Source organism: Thermobia domestica, chromosome 9, assembly GCF_964235325.1.
Source record: "Thermobia domestica chromosome 9, izTheDome1.hap1.1, whole genome shotgun sequence".
NCBI lineage: Eukaryota > Metazoa > Arthropoda > Insecta > Zygentoma > Lepismatidae > Thermobia > Thermobia domestica.
Window position 1 is genome coordinate 3,617,149 of NC_137462.1, and position 17,135 is coordinate 3,634,283.

The window sequence follows — 17,135 nt, forward strand, 5'->3', positions numbered from 1 at the left end:
TGAAGAAATGTTAGTAAATGGAAGATAATTTTTGGAAACAGCTGAAACATAGACTAAGTTGTAAATTACAGTTTGTGATGTGATGTGAGTGGAAATGTCACGTGCCTCCTCCTGATGAGTGTTTTCTTTCGTTTATTTGCAGTAGACGACTGGAATGGGACGGCTGGAATGTGTTCAGAGCTTGCTTGGCCACCAAGGTCGTGTATGGAATGTAGCATGGAATCCACAAGGAACAGTCCTGTCCTCTTGTGGTGAAGACAAGACAATTAGACTGTGGGGAAAAGACGGTGAGAAATGGGTAACCAAGACCATCCTAACGGACGGCCATCAGCGCACAATCCGCGCGACAGCTTGGTCTCCGTGTGGAACCTATCTAGCCTCTGCGAGTTTTGATTCCACGACTGCTATTTGGGATAAGAAGGTCGGAGAGTTTGAGTGTAACGCTACTTTAGAAGGCCACGAAAATGAAGTAAAGAGCGTGAGCTGGTCCAGATCAGGACAGTATCTGGCAACATGTAGTCGAGATAAAAGCGTTTGGGTTTGGGAGGTGGCAGATGACGATGAGTACGAATGTGCGGCAGTGTTAAATGCTCATACACATGATGTGAAGAAAGTTCTGTGGCACCCTCATCGCGACATCTTAGCATCTGCAAGTTACGATGACACTATTAAGATGTTCAAAGAAGATGTTGACGATTGGATTTGTTTTGCAACTCTGTCGTCCCACGATTCGACCGTGTGGAGCATAGCATTTGATCGCACAGGTACCAGACTAGCCTCGTGCAGCGATGATAAAACCGTGAAGATTTGGAAAGAATATTTACCAGGAAATGCAGAAGGAATAAGTACGCAAGGTGATGACCCGGTGTGGAAGTGTGTGTGCACTTTATCAGGCTACCACCCTAGAGTCGTGTATGACATAGCATGGTGCCATCAGACGGAACTACTGGCCACTGCATGTGGAGACGATGCTATCCGCATTTTTAAGGAAGGACCAGACTCAGATCCCAGTGCGCCAACATTTAACTTATTATATACTTGTTATAATGCCCATACGCAAGACGTCAATTCAGTTGCTTGGAACCCAAAAATTCCCGGATTGTTAGCTTCTGGAAGTGATGATAATGAAGTAAAATTATGGCATTTCAATGAGTAAAGAGATCGTCAAGTGCTAAGTGCTAAGTGCTAAGTAGTAGTGAGTGACCAATTGGTGCTGTGATAAGATACTGTGTTATTCACATCAGAAGCTTGAAAAGTTTATTTTAGCTACACATATCCAGATAAATACAAAAGTATTTAAAAAGGAAAGAAAAATGGTAACATGGATTCAGAAATTTAAAGTGAAGTGTGGTGTACTCTTCTTGTTGGTGCCAACTTGCTTAACATAGTACTTTTGTGATTATTTCATTAAAAAAAAAAAAAAAAAAATACATTTTATATTTTACATCTGTTGCAATTACAGAATCTTGTAAAAGCTTCTGTTATATTATCACAATGTTCTTGAGATCTCTTACATTAAGTATGCCGTGAGTAAACAAAGATTGAGTAATCTGCTTGTTAAATGTGGCGAGAGGCCGGGATAGCTACTTTAATTTTGAATTAAGGAAAGGAACAACAGGGCCCTTTCTTATTTGTTGACTGGACAAGGGAGAGATTTACGGTCGTTTACGTTTTAAGTACTCTGCTGCCTTGGAAGGCCTTTTGCAACAAATTGGGAAATTTTCATACATTATAATACTGTATTTTCTTCTTCCTTCATTTTCTGGTCATTTCTTCCAAACATCCCTCTTCTTCAAAATACCAGTTTCGCGTCAAGCGATTTCCTTTTCCTTATTTTAATTATTACGAGTTCTTCTTCTTCTTTTTTTTTTCTCTCTTCACGACGCATCGTTAGTCAGCAAGGAAATGCTCATAATGTTACATTTGTATAATAACCTTTCCTTTTTACTCGTAAGTGGATAACAAAAAAGATATTGATACGGTTAAAATTGAAGAATAAACGATTATATCTCGATATGACTAATCTTTTCAGTTGTACACAGAACATAACTTCGTCCATAAACTATTGCTATTGGGAGATCAATTGTGAAATAAGCACTCTCCATCTTATCGTCTCAGTCTAAATCTTGACTTCCAACAACAGTCTCAAATAACAATTGAGTAATATATTGTCTCATATGCAGTTAGTAATTCAAAAGATTATTAGAAGTGAGTACAGATGTAGCATTTTGTCCACTTTGCAGTTGTGTTTTGGTAAGGTAATGTTCACCCAGTTTGTGCAGAGTAGTAACAATTTGAGCTAATTCAGCGTTTCCCTAAAATTATGTTTAAGCTTAAAGATAATACTTATGTTTCATCTGTGGCCAAGTGCTAACGCACGTGCTATTGTGCGTGTGGTCCCTTCTTTGATTCGTATTTCGATTACTTGAAAGCCTGAGTGGTGGTTCGGATCCCTCTTTGTCCCGCCTCATATAGCCCCGGTACTAAACAAGAACATTAAGGTAGGAAACGCTCGATTATCGCCAATAAATGGGAGCACCTTTTGTTGGGCTTTGGAATGTATTTTATAAGGAGGAACAATATTCACGATAATTCAAATTCAAGAGATGAATTCAGACATTGCCCAGAGACAAGTTGAATAGATATTAAAAGGATAATTCGTATATATGTATATTTATTGTTGAGAGCATTTAATTTTGCTCTTCAGAAGCATCTACCCAATAATGGAACTATCTCAACAATGAACGAAACAATGTATCAAAAAATTGCACGGATTATTCTGTGATCATTGATTCAATATACAGTAAAAACATGGCGGCCGGATAAGACTCATATTTAATACAATGTTTATATTACAGACAATTTATATTTTGTTCTGAATTTTAAAACATAAAATCAACTGCAATATATCCGGTGAGAATATAACTAATTATTTATAACAAGTTAAATTCTTTAGAATTTCAACTTGGGACAGGTAAATCCGTGCTATTTTGGTTGCAGCATGTGCTGTAACTATTGTTACTTTTTAACACAATGTTTTCACCTATAGCAAATTTAGTGATATGGTCGACTTGGCCCTTGAGCTGCGACTTTAAATTTAATAACCCGTTAGGATTGAGAAAGATAGTTTATTGATTCAGTTTGTTTTGGGGCAAAGTATCGAAACACCTCTCTTGATTTTGATCGATTTTGGTAAGGGTGAATATTATCGCTCCTTACGAAAATACATTGAAGGTGCTGCCATTTGTTGGTGGTGAGCGCTTCTTTATATTCCAGTCAATCACCGTTTGATATATTCCAATCAATCACCGTTTGATGTGATCATTGAAAAACATTGTTCGAAGCTGGAAGAAAAGTAGAAGCGTTGTGACATGGGTGGGAGAGAGATATCCTGCTGTAATAGCCAATCATTGGACATTCATCCTTTGATGACTTCAACAAGATATCTCAACTATCATTAGTACTACCTATTTGAGTTAAAAAGTACCAATGTCAGTTGATGAATCCTACATCTGACATGCACTTCACTGTATTTTATACAGTGCACTTTGTAGCGCTCACAAAAAACATCTTGTCAACTGTATTTGCAGTCAAAAATACTTTTCAATATTATTTTATCTGTGTAAGTAATTTTATTCTGTCTTCTCCGTTCTAATTTTTGTACTCGAAATTACTTGTCCTTCTGTTTGGGGCCGCGTTGGCTCAGTGGTAGAGCGTTCACATCTGGTGTATGGGGTCCCTGGTTCGATCCCAGCTCGCGCCAAATGAACTTTATGGTGGACAAACACCGTGTGCGTGGGTTTTCTCGGGGTTCTGTCGCTTCCTCCCTCCTTCTTCATTCCACCATTTTCTTCATTTCTCATTATCACCGTCTCCTTTAGCCTAGTCGGCATAACCGTGGGGCGTAAAACTTAAAGATTTTTGTCCTTCTGTTCGCATTCGCCATTGATATTTCCGTAAATTGGGTTCTGATGTACAAGGTTCATGGGATCGATCACATTCTTAAGGCTATTCAATATTTGGACCATCTTGGCTTCTCTACCCATTAATAAATCTGGGGAACTATTATTATTATTATTATTCTTTGAAGTGGATGAGGATTTTCATTGTTTCATTTGATGATTGCTTCCTTAAATCTATCTACTTGTATAATGTTATTTCTGAGAATAAAATTCCCTTTAAAAATATGTAATTTTAACATGTAAAAATCACTTTTAATTTAACCAAATTTAGCTTCATCAATACGAATTCATTTTTAAGAATCAAAGGACATTTAAATAAACTTGCAAATAAAAGCATTGAAGTCAAACCAATTCAAAAATTGGAACAAAGTAAGATGAATAAAAGCCTGAATTAGAATTTCGATTCATCTTCCGTATAAATCATTGGGCTGTAAAATTAAAATGGCGTCGGTACTTAAAACTGTAAAGTAAAATAATTACAAATTATTAAGTTGCTGTTAAAAGCCTTTTAGTTCCGGTAGTGAAAGAATTGTAATTTAGAGTACATAACTAGAATTTCAATGTATTTCCTTTGTAATTACTCATAGAACATAAGGAGCACTTATTAAAATTACTTTCAATTTTACGTTACAACATATTCCTTTAAACATTCAATCAATCCTCTAAAATTTCGAGCAGTCCCATGGTCAATCATCCTCCGTAGGACAAAGCTGTTTTAATCTATAACATGAAGGAGACAGGTTACATTTTTGTTTCCGCTATAGATGGGTTTTATTTGATTTTGTAAATATATATAAATATATAAAAGCTAGCTAGGGATTTCACCCCCAGATCCTGCATTTCCCCGGCCTATGGCCTCGCAGTTCTCATATCCTTAGTGTATCTATAATATTAAGGGGTTTCAGCTATAGTCATCTTATAACAGCTGCGACGCCACTCTGTTTTTCTTCCCTTCTAAGAGAAGCATCAAAAACACTGAAACACGTCTTTAATTAATATGCCTACACTCTTAACGGATTTGGAGATATGCCAATCTTACTTTAACAATTGTAACCCGATTCCTTTTTTTTTTCTGTCTTTTTCTTCCCTTGTAGGGGAAATATTTAAAAAAAAAATGAAAAATCTAAATACCAAATTTCGTGTCTAATCTTAATGAATTTAAAGATATGACCATCCATTTATAACAATTGTAACCCCATCCGCCTTTTTTAGTTCGCTTCTTGGGCAAATGTCAAAAAAAAAAAAAAAAAAAGTGAAACACGAAAATGAGAAGTTCAAATACCGACTTTCATGTCTCTAATATTCACAGGTTCCGAGATAAATGTTACACCCCTCTTCACCGTCTAATTTCCAAAAAATCCTTCCTTAATGGGACCTTACATCACAAATCCAATGCCCTGTACTTATTTCAAATTTCTGCTCTGAACCGTTTGGTCTGGCCCTTGATCAATTAGTCAGAATTTCACCTTTTATATGTACAGGTGTAATATTAAGTTGCATACAAAACCAGGTACACCTTTTACGCAATAGATTAACTTTATCCTCGTTTTGACGAGTGATTACGGTTACAATACTAAAGAAACTTACACAGCAAAGTATTGTTTTATAAAATGAAATGAAATCCATGTGAAGTTGAAATAACAAAGATGAAACTTGTTTCCTTCATATTAATAAATAAAACATTCTTATCCTACAGGGAATGAATGACCGTATTATTATTTGAAATTTCAAGCAAATCAACTGTTTGGAAGTTGGAAGGAACATGATGGGAGCAATTCAAATGAAATCGACCAATTTCCAGGTCAAAGGTGACTGACAAAATTTATTTAATTTTTAATTTTTTACCTAAGATTGTACCACATTCAGGGAGTTAAAAACGGGTATTCATTTATTTTTTAGCCGTGCAGGTTTGTTTGTAGCGGCCAATTTGGATAGCCATTTCAAAATGGCCATTTCTAGGTTTCCAACCTCAGTGTTCAGAGCTTCTTATTTCGACGTTCTAGAGTACTTCTCAATATGCATAGAACACAGAAGGTTGTCCATTCCATTATCTTTCATATGGTTTTGGTTTGAATTCATTATCTTTAAAACCGAAAAAGTTACAGCATTTAACGGAATTGCACTAAAAAGTTCAAAATACGCTCAGGCGCCTATACAGAATGGCCGCTACGACAAAACCTGCGCGGCTAAAAAATAAATGAATACCCGTTTTCAATTCCCTGAATGTGATACGAACTTAATGTGATAAAAAAAAATGAATAAAAAACCCAATTTTGTCAGCAACCATCATTGGTCGATTTCATTTGGATTGTCCCGATGGTAAATACAGTCAGTATTCATCTTGTGTTTAGTTTATCAAGAAATAGTCTTAATAACGTAATGCTTAACAGTTTAATCACTTCACACGTTTCGATATGAGTATTCTGATTTTACCAGGTTACAGTGTTACCAATAAACAAATGCGGAATTTAGTTATGTCATATAAGTGTAAAATTAAATCTGTCTTTAGTATACAAGGTGGACACAAAGTCGCTTTTCCCGAAACAAGTATTTCTTCAGTATTGAGAAAAACTACTTTGTATCCATTCTGTAAAGTAGATCTTTTAAGTTTTCCCCTTTACTGACTTGGCTACATCCTTTACTTTTGACTCATACGTGCTGAACCATGTAAATACGAGGTATGTCAATTTAATTACCAGAATCAAATGTTTAAAAAAAGTAACATTTATAGTAGCGCTTGTTATCACTAGTTTCCTTGACTTGCAATTTACTAGACAACTGTGCTATTGCCGGAAGCATTTATCGAACTTTACACGTCACAGCGGAAGATCACCAAATCTGTCTTTAAGATATTTTTAAGTTCGGGGTCAGCCGAAAGTTACGGTGCTAAGACAGGTGAATAAGGTGGTCAAGTTTCGGAATGGATTTCAGGATCATGAACTTTCGAGCACTTAACGCTGCTTCGAAATTGTTCTGGCAACAACACAACTCTTACTTGTGCTGTTCCCGTGCTACTTCGTAAAAGACTGACGTAAGAGTTTTGTGTCTCGCTGTATCCTTCACTGTATGAGTCAGCTATCCGTAACCCAGAGGCTACCACGCCTCGTGCGTTTCGGGAATTAAGTTGTACCATACTTCGTATAGTTTTGTTTTGTTCAGTTAAGTTATCTCTGGATATGTAGCAAATTGTTTCTCCTTGTATGTATTGGTAGTAGAGACCTGCACGGGCCGAATTTTTCGGCCCGAGCCCAATCCAGCCCGAATGTACCTAGGCCCGGCCCAGCCCGGGCCCGAAAAGTTTTGGAGATTTTCGGCTCGGCTCGGCCCGATAAGTTTTTAAAATTCTTGCCCCAAGCCCGACCCCGGCCCGATAAATTTTTAAAAATAGCTCGAGCCCTAATCTTTCTCAAAATTTAGTATTAAACTTGACCTAACCCTCAGAAACATTTTCTAAACTCTGGTTCACAACCTGATGCTTGCCTCCCGAATGGTACCATTGCCTCCTAGAACATTGCCTGTCATCGAGAGAACAAAAACTCCATTTCCTGTAACAAAAATCTAACTTAATTGATTTTTAGCATAAAGTGAAGGTGTCAATATAGTTTAGCGACAGGTAAAACTTTCCCACCGTTCTTGTCATATTTTGGGTCCAGTGAAGGTCAAGGTCAGAGCTCAATTTACCGCGCAATGCCTGCAAACCTCTATAGTGAAAGTAGAGGCGCTAAGCAACACAAACTGTAAATAGCTGTTGCATTCTTTGTAACATTTTTAACGGGCACACTTCTTCAACGTTTGGCTTTATTCCAATTATCGTTTAACGAAAGTCAATAATTATTAAATATTTGCAATTAATCGGCCCCAGCCCCGCCCGATCTGAAGAGCAATCAGTGTCGGCCCGCCCAAGCCCGGCCCGGTCCAAAGAAATAACAGAGTCGGCCCGTGCAGGTCTCTAGTGGGTAGGCAAAATCATAATTGCAACATTTTTATTGTATTCTGGAGTCATTATGGTTCTTACTACGATTTGTCAGTTGCTGTGATTCAGTGGTTTACATTGGAGCTGATTTCTTGTATTTTTGTTCTTTTCATATCTACAGCTTATCAACATTATTCTATGAAATGTATTGAATACTGAGTGTAAATAAATGTAATTGAGAGGATTGCATTGTGTATTTTGTCTTTTGCCAGCGTAAAGATTAATTGTATTACTATTAAATTACAGTGGAGCTTGGGGTTACGAACAATATTTTAGGATGCGAACGTACATATACGTCTGTACCCACAATTCCACGCGCCCAGTAGTGCTTTTGCGCGTCTGCTGTAAATATATCTGTCAGAGTTTTATATTCAAAAGCTACTTTTTGTACTTTTTTTTCCATCTTTTGTGTCTTTTAGCCCTCATCGTTTTGGTTAATTTAGGGTTATTTATTTGCCTTTAAAAAGGGTAATTTAATGTCATTCTTTATTCTTATCATAGAAAAACACTTAAAATGTAAAAAAATAAAATAATAATAAATAAATATACACCACCATGTTTCAGTGGCTAGAACGTATTAAATGTATTTACATAATTTTAATGGAGAAAAATAATTCCAGTTTACAAACGTTTCGGTTTAAGGACAGTATTACAGAAGATTAAGTTCGTAACTCGAGTGTCCACTGTATCTCATTCGTAAATGATTATATAGAAACAGCTACGAAAGAAATAGTATATTGATTGTTTCCTGATTTTGTGTGTGAATTATAATGAAAGAGAATACCAACTTTTCTCTCAGAAATATTATTACGAGGGATGTTTCCAAAGTTCAGTAAATTTTGTTCTCAATTCTTAGTTTCATAATCTTTCGAGTAATTTAACTGTATTCACTTCTTCCAGCGCGAAAACAAATTTTTTCAGACCATTTTTAAAAGACTCTTTTGAAGACTTCCTTCTCATCTACAGCACCCTCTATACTGTATGTGTAAGTTCTCAAACGTATACCACGCAAAGTTTTCTGACAAGAGCTTATAATCACTGGACGCTAGAGCAGGTGAATAAGGTGGATTTGGGAGCAATTTCCGGTCTTTAAAACTTCCTTCTTTCGGTGTGCAGTATGATCTTGCGTTATCATGGTACAAGAATAATGTTTTATGGAACTTTCAAGGTCGTGTTTGATCAGCTCTTGTCACAATGGACCGGATAAAAGGTTAGAATAATCTACGTTATTTATAATCCCATGTAAAATTTAACCCACGTTATTTGTTGTTCAATTTAAAAGTTAACAACCTGCCTAATTTACTCCATTACAGTGTCAAAATAACGTTATCATTACCTTACCAAAAGAAGGAATAAAATGTGCTTGAAGTGATACTTCTTATGGTCTACAATACTATGGTCATTTTTCGTGACTTCTGGTTCAGTGTTTAAGAATACTTCAGTATTTGCACACTAATTTTTAGAGGGGTAGGTAGAGAGTGATCAAGTACTCCCAAACAGCCTCTCTAAAAATGATTATGCAAGTACCGGAGGTTCTGAAAGATTGATATTTGGATAATTCACATACTACTTCTTCAGTAATGTATTGACCCGACTACGATCGGTCCTATAGTAGTGGAACTATGGACCTTTGAAGTTCATTTTTTTTTTCACGTTTTCGGCACCCTATAAATACGAAACTATGCACTTCCGACCACAGGTCCATATGAAGTTTTTTTTTTCTTATTTTGATGTGAGGAATCTGTTCGCAAAATATTGTGATATATTTTTTGTAACACCCTGTATAATGGAAAGTGTTTAAGGTTATGCTAAATGGAAGTTGTTGATTCATACTACTTGTGTCCACGCCTGTTGTCTCTTAGCCTCCGTTATGAGTCAAGATAACTATTTATGGATGCGTTACTGATGCTGATTGGTGCAGCCATGTGACAAATCTTTCGCGATTCATAGCTATTAACATTCCTTTTCTCTCCTAAAATATTCGATTTCTATAACAAATAATTCCCACACACTCGGTGAGGAACCCTTTTGCCCATCAGTAAACCTTCAGACCAATATGTAGACATAGGATTTTCTGAATCAGTATATAGTAACTATTCTCCTAAGATTACTGGTTCTTAGTCTTTTCAAAGTCTGAAATTCGTGCCATTCCACTATTTCCAAATCAACTCTAATGGGGAAGATGATTGTAGGATCTGTGGGGGAAGACTACCTTTTGCATCTTGCGACTTGAAGTGGAAAGATTGTGGAGCAAGATAAATGTTTAAAACATTTCCTGAAACTGGAGATCTTGTTCTTTGAAATGACCTTGCCTTCTCCTGGAAACTTTCGTCTCTTATTTCACTTCGTATGGTAGCTATTGTTAAAAGGCTTAATGAAGTAGGTACATCATTTCTAGTAACATATTTAATTATCACATGAAGCCAAAAATAAAACTAAACATTGGAAAGTGAACATACAAGAAAAATATCAAATAATTTGCCTGGGGAAGGCTGTTAAACATATCCTTCTAAATAACAAATACTATAAGAATTTATTTACGTATGGAAATAATGAAGTATTCTAACAATATAAATAATAATAATTTCGATTTGGTAATTTTGTAGTCTATTCTGTGTAGATTCAAAGTTGATAGGGAAGTAAGGTACTTTTAGAAGTTATACACAGTAAGATACGTATAAATAAATCTCATGAACAGAATTTGATTATGCCCAATCGTTGAACATTACGTTTTATATATATTCTATTCACTTTTCGATTGTTCAGGTAATTTCTTGCTCCCCTATCAGCTTCACTAAAAAGCATGGTGGCGTACTTTATGAGATTTAACTTCTGTTGCGAGGGGTTCTAGCTCGACTTCATGCTTTGTGTGCTCTGTTGTGAGCAACAACCTGTCTGTAAGCCCTACTAAACCACATATATTAGAATCTTATAGTGCTATGTAGTTGTGCAGCATAAGTTAAAAAAAAAAAAAAAAAAAAAAAAAAAAAGTAAGCATTTTCAGATATTCAGTCTAAGTAACTGTTAGTGTGCAGTAAAATTGTATCCATAATTTATAAACAGGGCTTTCAGAAATGTATTTCGCATCGTATGTGTAGTTACGTGGTTTGTTAGAAAAATATCCGACATTTTTTTTTTTTTTTCGAAAACCTGAGTTGAACCAAACATGCTTGCGTAAGCCAATCTTAAACCTTCGTGCGCATGCGTGAATTTTTTCACCGCTTGTCGATAGCGTCAGTTGCTGGCAAATAGCATTTCTTGTGTGAGGTACTGTGCAGTGCTTGTGTCGGTTTTTCAGTGCAAGTGAAATGACGGAACGACTAAAGTAGCGCTACTGCATCAAATTTTACCAAAAACTGGGCGACAGCCAGGTGGAATCAACTAGGAAGATCCAGACGGCTTTCGGGGACGATGCTATGGACATCACACAGATTAAGGAGTGGTACAACCGGTTTATAGACTGCCGAACATCGGTGGAGAGCGAGCCACGCTTCGGTGGCCCATCAACATACCGAAATGACTAGGTCATTGCTAACGTGAACGCTGTGGTGATGCGGGACCGTCATGTGAATATCCGAGAAATAGCATAAGAGGTTGTCATAAACACTTTTGCGGCACATTCCATTTTGACTCAATATTTGTACATGAAGAGAGTGGCGGCGAAATTCATGCCGAAGCTGCTAACGGCGAAGCAGAAGCAACTTCGTGTTGAAGTCGCACTGGGCACACTAGACTCCGCAAACATTGACCCCGACTTCATGAACACAATCATCACTAGTGACGATTCTTGGGTGTACGGGTACGACTCGGAAACCAAATCGCAGTCGTCACAGTGGAAGCATTCCTCGTCACCAAGACCAAATAAGGTCCGTCAAGTGCGCAGCAACGTCAAAGTGATGCCGACTGCTTTCTTTGACTCCCGTGGTGTGGTACACCATGAGTACGCACCACATGGTCAAACAATCACCAAAGAACACTACAGGGATGTCCTCCGTCGCCTACGTGATGCTGTGCGGCGCAAGAGACGGGACTTGCGGTCAACAAATATTTGGCTCCTCCATCACGACAATGCTCCAGCACATTCCTCGCACTTGATTCAGACTTTTTTATTTTTTGGCGAAATACCAGACTCCTGTGCTTCGACAGGCTTCGTACTCTTCTGATATAGCCTTCTGCGACTTCTGGCTGTTTCCCAAACTCAAGAGGCCATTGAAAGGAATGCGATTTTAGACTAGAGAGAACATTATGGCAGCAACGACAGCAGAGCTTAACTCCATTCCGAAAGAGTTCTTTTCTGCATGCTTCCAACAATGGTGGCACCGCTGGGAGAAGTGTTTGGAGTTCCAAGGAACCTACTTTTCGGGTGATTAGGTGTCCAGCTCCAGGTATGCTAGTTTTTTTTTTTTTTTTTTCGGCCAAAAGTCGGATACTTTTCTAACAGGCCACGTATGCTGTAAAAAGTCCTGACCAGACACCTATGTTTTAAAGGTCTTCTATTCGTAACCCGAAACACACTATTTTAGTAACACGGCTTGTTAATCACCTACTGAAAGAGGTAAACAAAATAAGACTTGATTTGGTACAAATCTCTAAATGAGGGTGGAATGTTTCTCCAAGACAGATGTGTGATCAAGATGTATTGAAAATGATCGTAACATATTAAACACAAACTATAGTAAATATCCTGTGTAAGAAATCTTTGTCTCTTGACCTATACCAATACAATATTTTTAACTCCTATTACACTCTATGCTAGTTACTTCCGTTTATGCATTCAATCCCAGCAATATCTGTTGTTATAATTGTGTAAGGTTTTGAAGAAAGATCGCGTATACAGTATTCCACTAATGTTTATATAATTAACCATTTTCAATCTATTACTGGATGAAGATCTCTCAATGTCTACTCTGCAATCATCTGTATGAGCAGCTCTTTTCCGTGTTCTGGCATTTCCTCAACCAGCTTGTTTGCTTATTTATTTATTTCATTTTCCGCCTTAAGAACACTACGTTCATGGCTTCGTTAAGAGATACATTATTTCAATTAACACTCGCACAAACGGAGATCGGGTCATTTTTGACCCATAAATGTTTAAACTTTTTTCCTATTTCTTCTTCCTTTTTCCGGTCGTCGACCTAGGTATGCTTCTTTTAACCTACGTACCATGTAGTAACACTTCTATTACCCTAACATTCTTTATTTGTCAAGCACAAATGAACAATTCTTTGTCTGGGTCTTGAATGACCCAGTCTTCGCTGTTTACGTGAAAGATATTTTATTTCTCTTGTCTACCTCACACAGTCCCATTTGTTGCCATTTTATTCACTTTGCATGATCACTTCTACTCATGATCACTTGCTCATTCCCTTAGCGTGCTCCAACATGTCAGCAATGTTGCCAAGTGGCAAAAAAATTCTCAGAAAACGGGAAATTCATATCAGTGGCGGGATACGGAATATTTTATTCCAAATTTATAGGATATGAGATAATTTTCTTCAAAATATGTACCAATGGAAACGCATGGTAATATATATGCATATCTGGGTGTGTTTGTGTGCGTTATATATTTGCGGGAAACATTGAATCATATTGGAAAATGTCATGTCTATACGGACGGGAAGTTTCCTTTCATGAACTGGTAATACTGCATGTCAGAGTAAATATCAAACATTTTAGTCCAAATTGACTCATGCAGACGAAGAATGTAAATAAACTGTGCGCGTCTGTTCTCTGTGCGGTAATAATGTCCGAGCAAAAGCTTTTGAAAACTTCAGATGAGATATTTCGTGAACCGATTAGACAGCAACAAGAAAGTGCTGAAGCTATCATAGTCTGGGTTCTGGTTCCCTCTCCCTCCCCCCAATTTTTACCTTCTAGATCCGCCACTGAAGACCAATATGCTCACCACTAATATCAAACTTTAAATTAATTGGAAATCTGGTAATAATACTATGTTCTCTTAAAAAAAAAAAAAAAATTAAAATATTGATGGGTCAAAAGTAACCGTATGTTCGTCGGATACGTTATTTGTAGTATCTACGCTGGGCGAGTGTTAATAGTACAAATATACATTCAAAATATATACGTAACAATAATACTAAACTGAAAGTGTTTTTTTTTTTTTTTCTTTCTTTCTTTTAAATATGAATTGTACCTTGTTTTATATATATCAACATTCAAGTAAATCCTAATATTTATATTACAGAGAAAGATCAGATGAAGGTATTCATCTAAACTATAAAAAAGATGTTCATGTAACAGAAACTTGAGGTGTCTTTTAAACTACAAGTTTGGCATTTGTTTGACACAATCTGGCAATTTATTATATAATTTTATTCCTATGTAGTGTAACGAATTTTGAGTTTTTGTTAGACGGAAATTTTGCATATGAATATGATTGGTTGTTCTAGTGCTATGTGAATTGAGTTGGAAGTTTCTTTTATTCATATGTATGAATGATGGTTCGAGAATGTATAAACACGGCAATGGTAATATTTTCAGTTTCTGAAACAGTGGTCTACTTGGTGTGTAAATAACATTATTTGTAACACTTTCTTCTTCATTGTACAACGGTGTTTGTTAGGTTGCCTCTTTTCATTTCCTATCCAGTTAAAGATTACTTTTGTTCACCGATCGTCATTACATGCATTCCCTTTTACGTAATATTCAAAGAAAGGAATCGCAGATATTAGATCTAGTGAACATTACGAATATGTTGTAATTTGATACATAGTCCTCTGTAGCTAGACAAAGGGAAAGAGATGATTTCGCTAGGAAATAAACACATCATATTGTTGCAAAGTACGTCCGTCTCTTAGAATCACACGGTATATTTGTTTATTAGTAGTAGTACTTTTTTATATTCTTTCGTTTTAGGTTGTCTGGATGAGAGCAAAGCTCCAGGGAGAAGTCATATTTCGAAGGTAACAGTGTCCATCGTATGCTTGTTTCACTCGCCACGTTGTGTGTCTGTGAAATAGTGATCAGGCGTGCAATTCATTCGGGATCGAAACTCAAACCAAGGACTAGCTTCTTTATTCCTTCAAGCAGTGATAGGTTCCATTCGTATTGCACAATGAGCGAAAAAGGTGTTCCATTAAAGACTGTAGTAGCGAAGTTAAAGGACTATGCTCCTTTGCATCTGGCCGAATCCTGGGATAATGTAGGATTATTGGTGGAACCATCGAATTCAAACCTTGTTAAGAAAATCCTACTGACCAATGATCTAACGGAGGATGTGTTGGAAGAAGCGACTCAGATGAAGGCGGATCTAATAATTTCGTATCATCCACCAATATTTACACCGTTGAAGTCTGTGACCATGTCTTCGTGGAAGGTAAGTGAAAGGAGTAAATTAATTATTTTATTTTGGTCTAGAACAACAATAGAATGAATTGATTATAATAAATTTTGTGTCCTGATGTAATTTCTATATATATATGAATATGTACACCCATGTCCAAAATGATTGTCGCATATCTATAACTGTCTTCTTGTAAGAATATAATTTGTTAATGATTTTGCAGGATACTTTTAATACTGATACTATGTGTATAATCGGGAAATGTATATTTGTGGTGAATTTCATAGGAAAAGAGCTTATAAATACAAGAATTAGAATGAATAGAGCAAAATATTGCTAAATGGACAAGAAAGTTTTATTTTCGTTTTATTATTCTTATTTACTGTTCTTTTGACATGAAATTTGCCACATACATGTCTTTGCCGACTATACACATACTAATATTATAAGAAATACCGGGCGAATTCGTTATCAAATTATATTCCTACAACAACATATTTATAGACATGCGACAATAATTTTGGACATGAGTGTACATATATAAATGAAAGTGACAATGTGATTTAATAAGTCTTCAAGCACCCAACCAATCTCCATCAAATTTTCAATATAGATGAGGTTCAGGCCTGGGATATTTTATATCATTTCACTTTGACGGTGCAACTTGGAGGAGAGGGAGATATATAAAAATGATCGAAAATGGTCGATATTAGTGTCGAATTCATAGTTTTCGGGGTCACTGAGATGAACAGTGACACTTACGATGCCATTTAAGACCAAATTCAGCCCCGCAAATTGGGGGAGGGGGATATATATATATATATATATATATATATATATAGAAATGATGGAGAATGACCAACATCAGAGAGCGCTTCAGTAATAATAAAAATAAACTGCCTAACGGAACATATTACTAATTTTAATTATCTTAACCCAGCGAAGGAGGTAAGTGACGCTAGTTGTTCAATAGTTGGTAATAACTTGACTGCTGATTTGAAGATTCAAATAAAATAAAATAAAAATAAAATATTTGGTTTGATATGATAGAAAGCTGTTGTCTAATAAAAGTAAAATGTTGTGGTAAATAGTTCAAGATGAATTAATCAGTTAAAAGTCAGTTTGGGGGGGGAGGCACGGTGGCTCAGTGGTAGAGCTCTTACCTCTGGTGCTTGGAGTCCTTGGTTCGATCCTGGCCAAGTATGTGGTGAACAACATCGTGTTCGTGGGTTTTCTCGGGGTACTCCCGCATTATCATTCCACCAACTGTTGCATCATCAGTCATTTGCCTTAATCATCCGTTTTCTTGAGCCTAATGGGCATAATCGTGAAATGTTAAACTCAGATTTCAATTCATTTATTCTACTGGAACAGACTGTTGCAGTAGATGTTCATTTATTTGTATTCTATATATTAAAAAAAAAAAACGTTATTAAGTAGTAAATGCATCTATCGTTGTTCGTCTTCTCTTGACGGTGACACTCATATTCCTAACAGTGACAAGTATTTTTTGCAACGTTGTCACAATTTCAAAATATAGTAAGACTTTAAAAGCTTTTTTTTAATAATTATTGTTAGAAAATCCGGCAAAAGTCAGCTATTTAATTAGTTTTACGTAAGGTGTTTCGTAATTTATCTTTTATTTTGTTGCTTGTAGGAAAGAATAGTGGCTAAATGCTTGAAGAGAAATATTGCTGTGTATTCACCACACACAAGCTTTGACTGTATCAAGGGAGGAGTAAATGACTGGCTCGCTGCAATGTTTGGTAAGTGGGGGTTTACAAAATAATAATGAAGAAGATAAGAATTTTACTCAAAATGACGAGGTAGGGTATTTCTACATTTTACATTGAATTCTCAAGCATTAACAATATAATAATAATCTCCTTCATGTTCT

The 17,135-nt window shown here is 36.3% G+C and overlaps 2 protein-coding genes across 3 annotated transcripts in view; both read left to right on the forward strand.

The window, feature by feature from the left end:
• Ciao1 (cytosolic iron-sulfur assembly component 1) overlaps window positions 1–17,135 on the forward strand; it is a 66,067-nt gene that overhangs the window by 10,184 nt on the left and 38,748 nt on the right. The window contains exons 2-3 of one of the 2 annotated variants that reach the window (XM_081770467.1): window positions 14,812–15,271; window positions 16,896–17,004. In XM_081770467.1, the coding sequence (XP_081626593.1) occupies window positions 14,876–15,271; window positions 16,896–17,004 (505 nt within the window). In that variant the 5' untranslated portion in view covers window positions 14,812–14,875. Of the gene's footprint in view, window positions 1–142; window positions 8,120–14,811; window positions 15,272–16,895; window positions 17,005–17,135 lie in introns of those variants that run through there. The other variant, XM_081770468.1, reaches the window with a different exon arrangement.
• LOC145694299 (histone-lysine N-methyltransferase SETMAR-like) lies at window positions 11,580–12,098 on the forward strand. Its single transcript, XM_081770388.1, has one exon. The coding sequence runs from the start codon at window positions 11,580–11,582 to the stop codon at window positions 12,096–12,098; it is 519 nt and encodes a 172-aa protein (XP_081626514.1).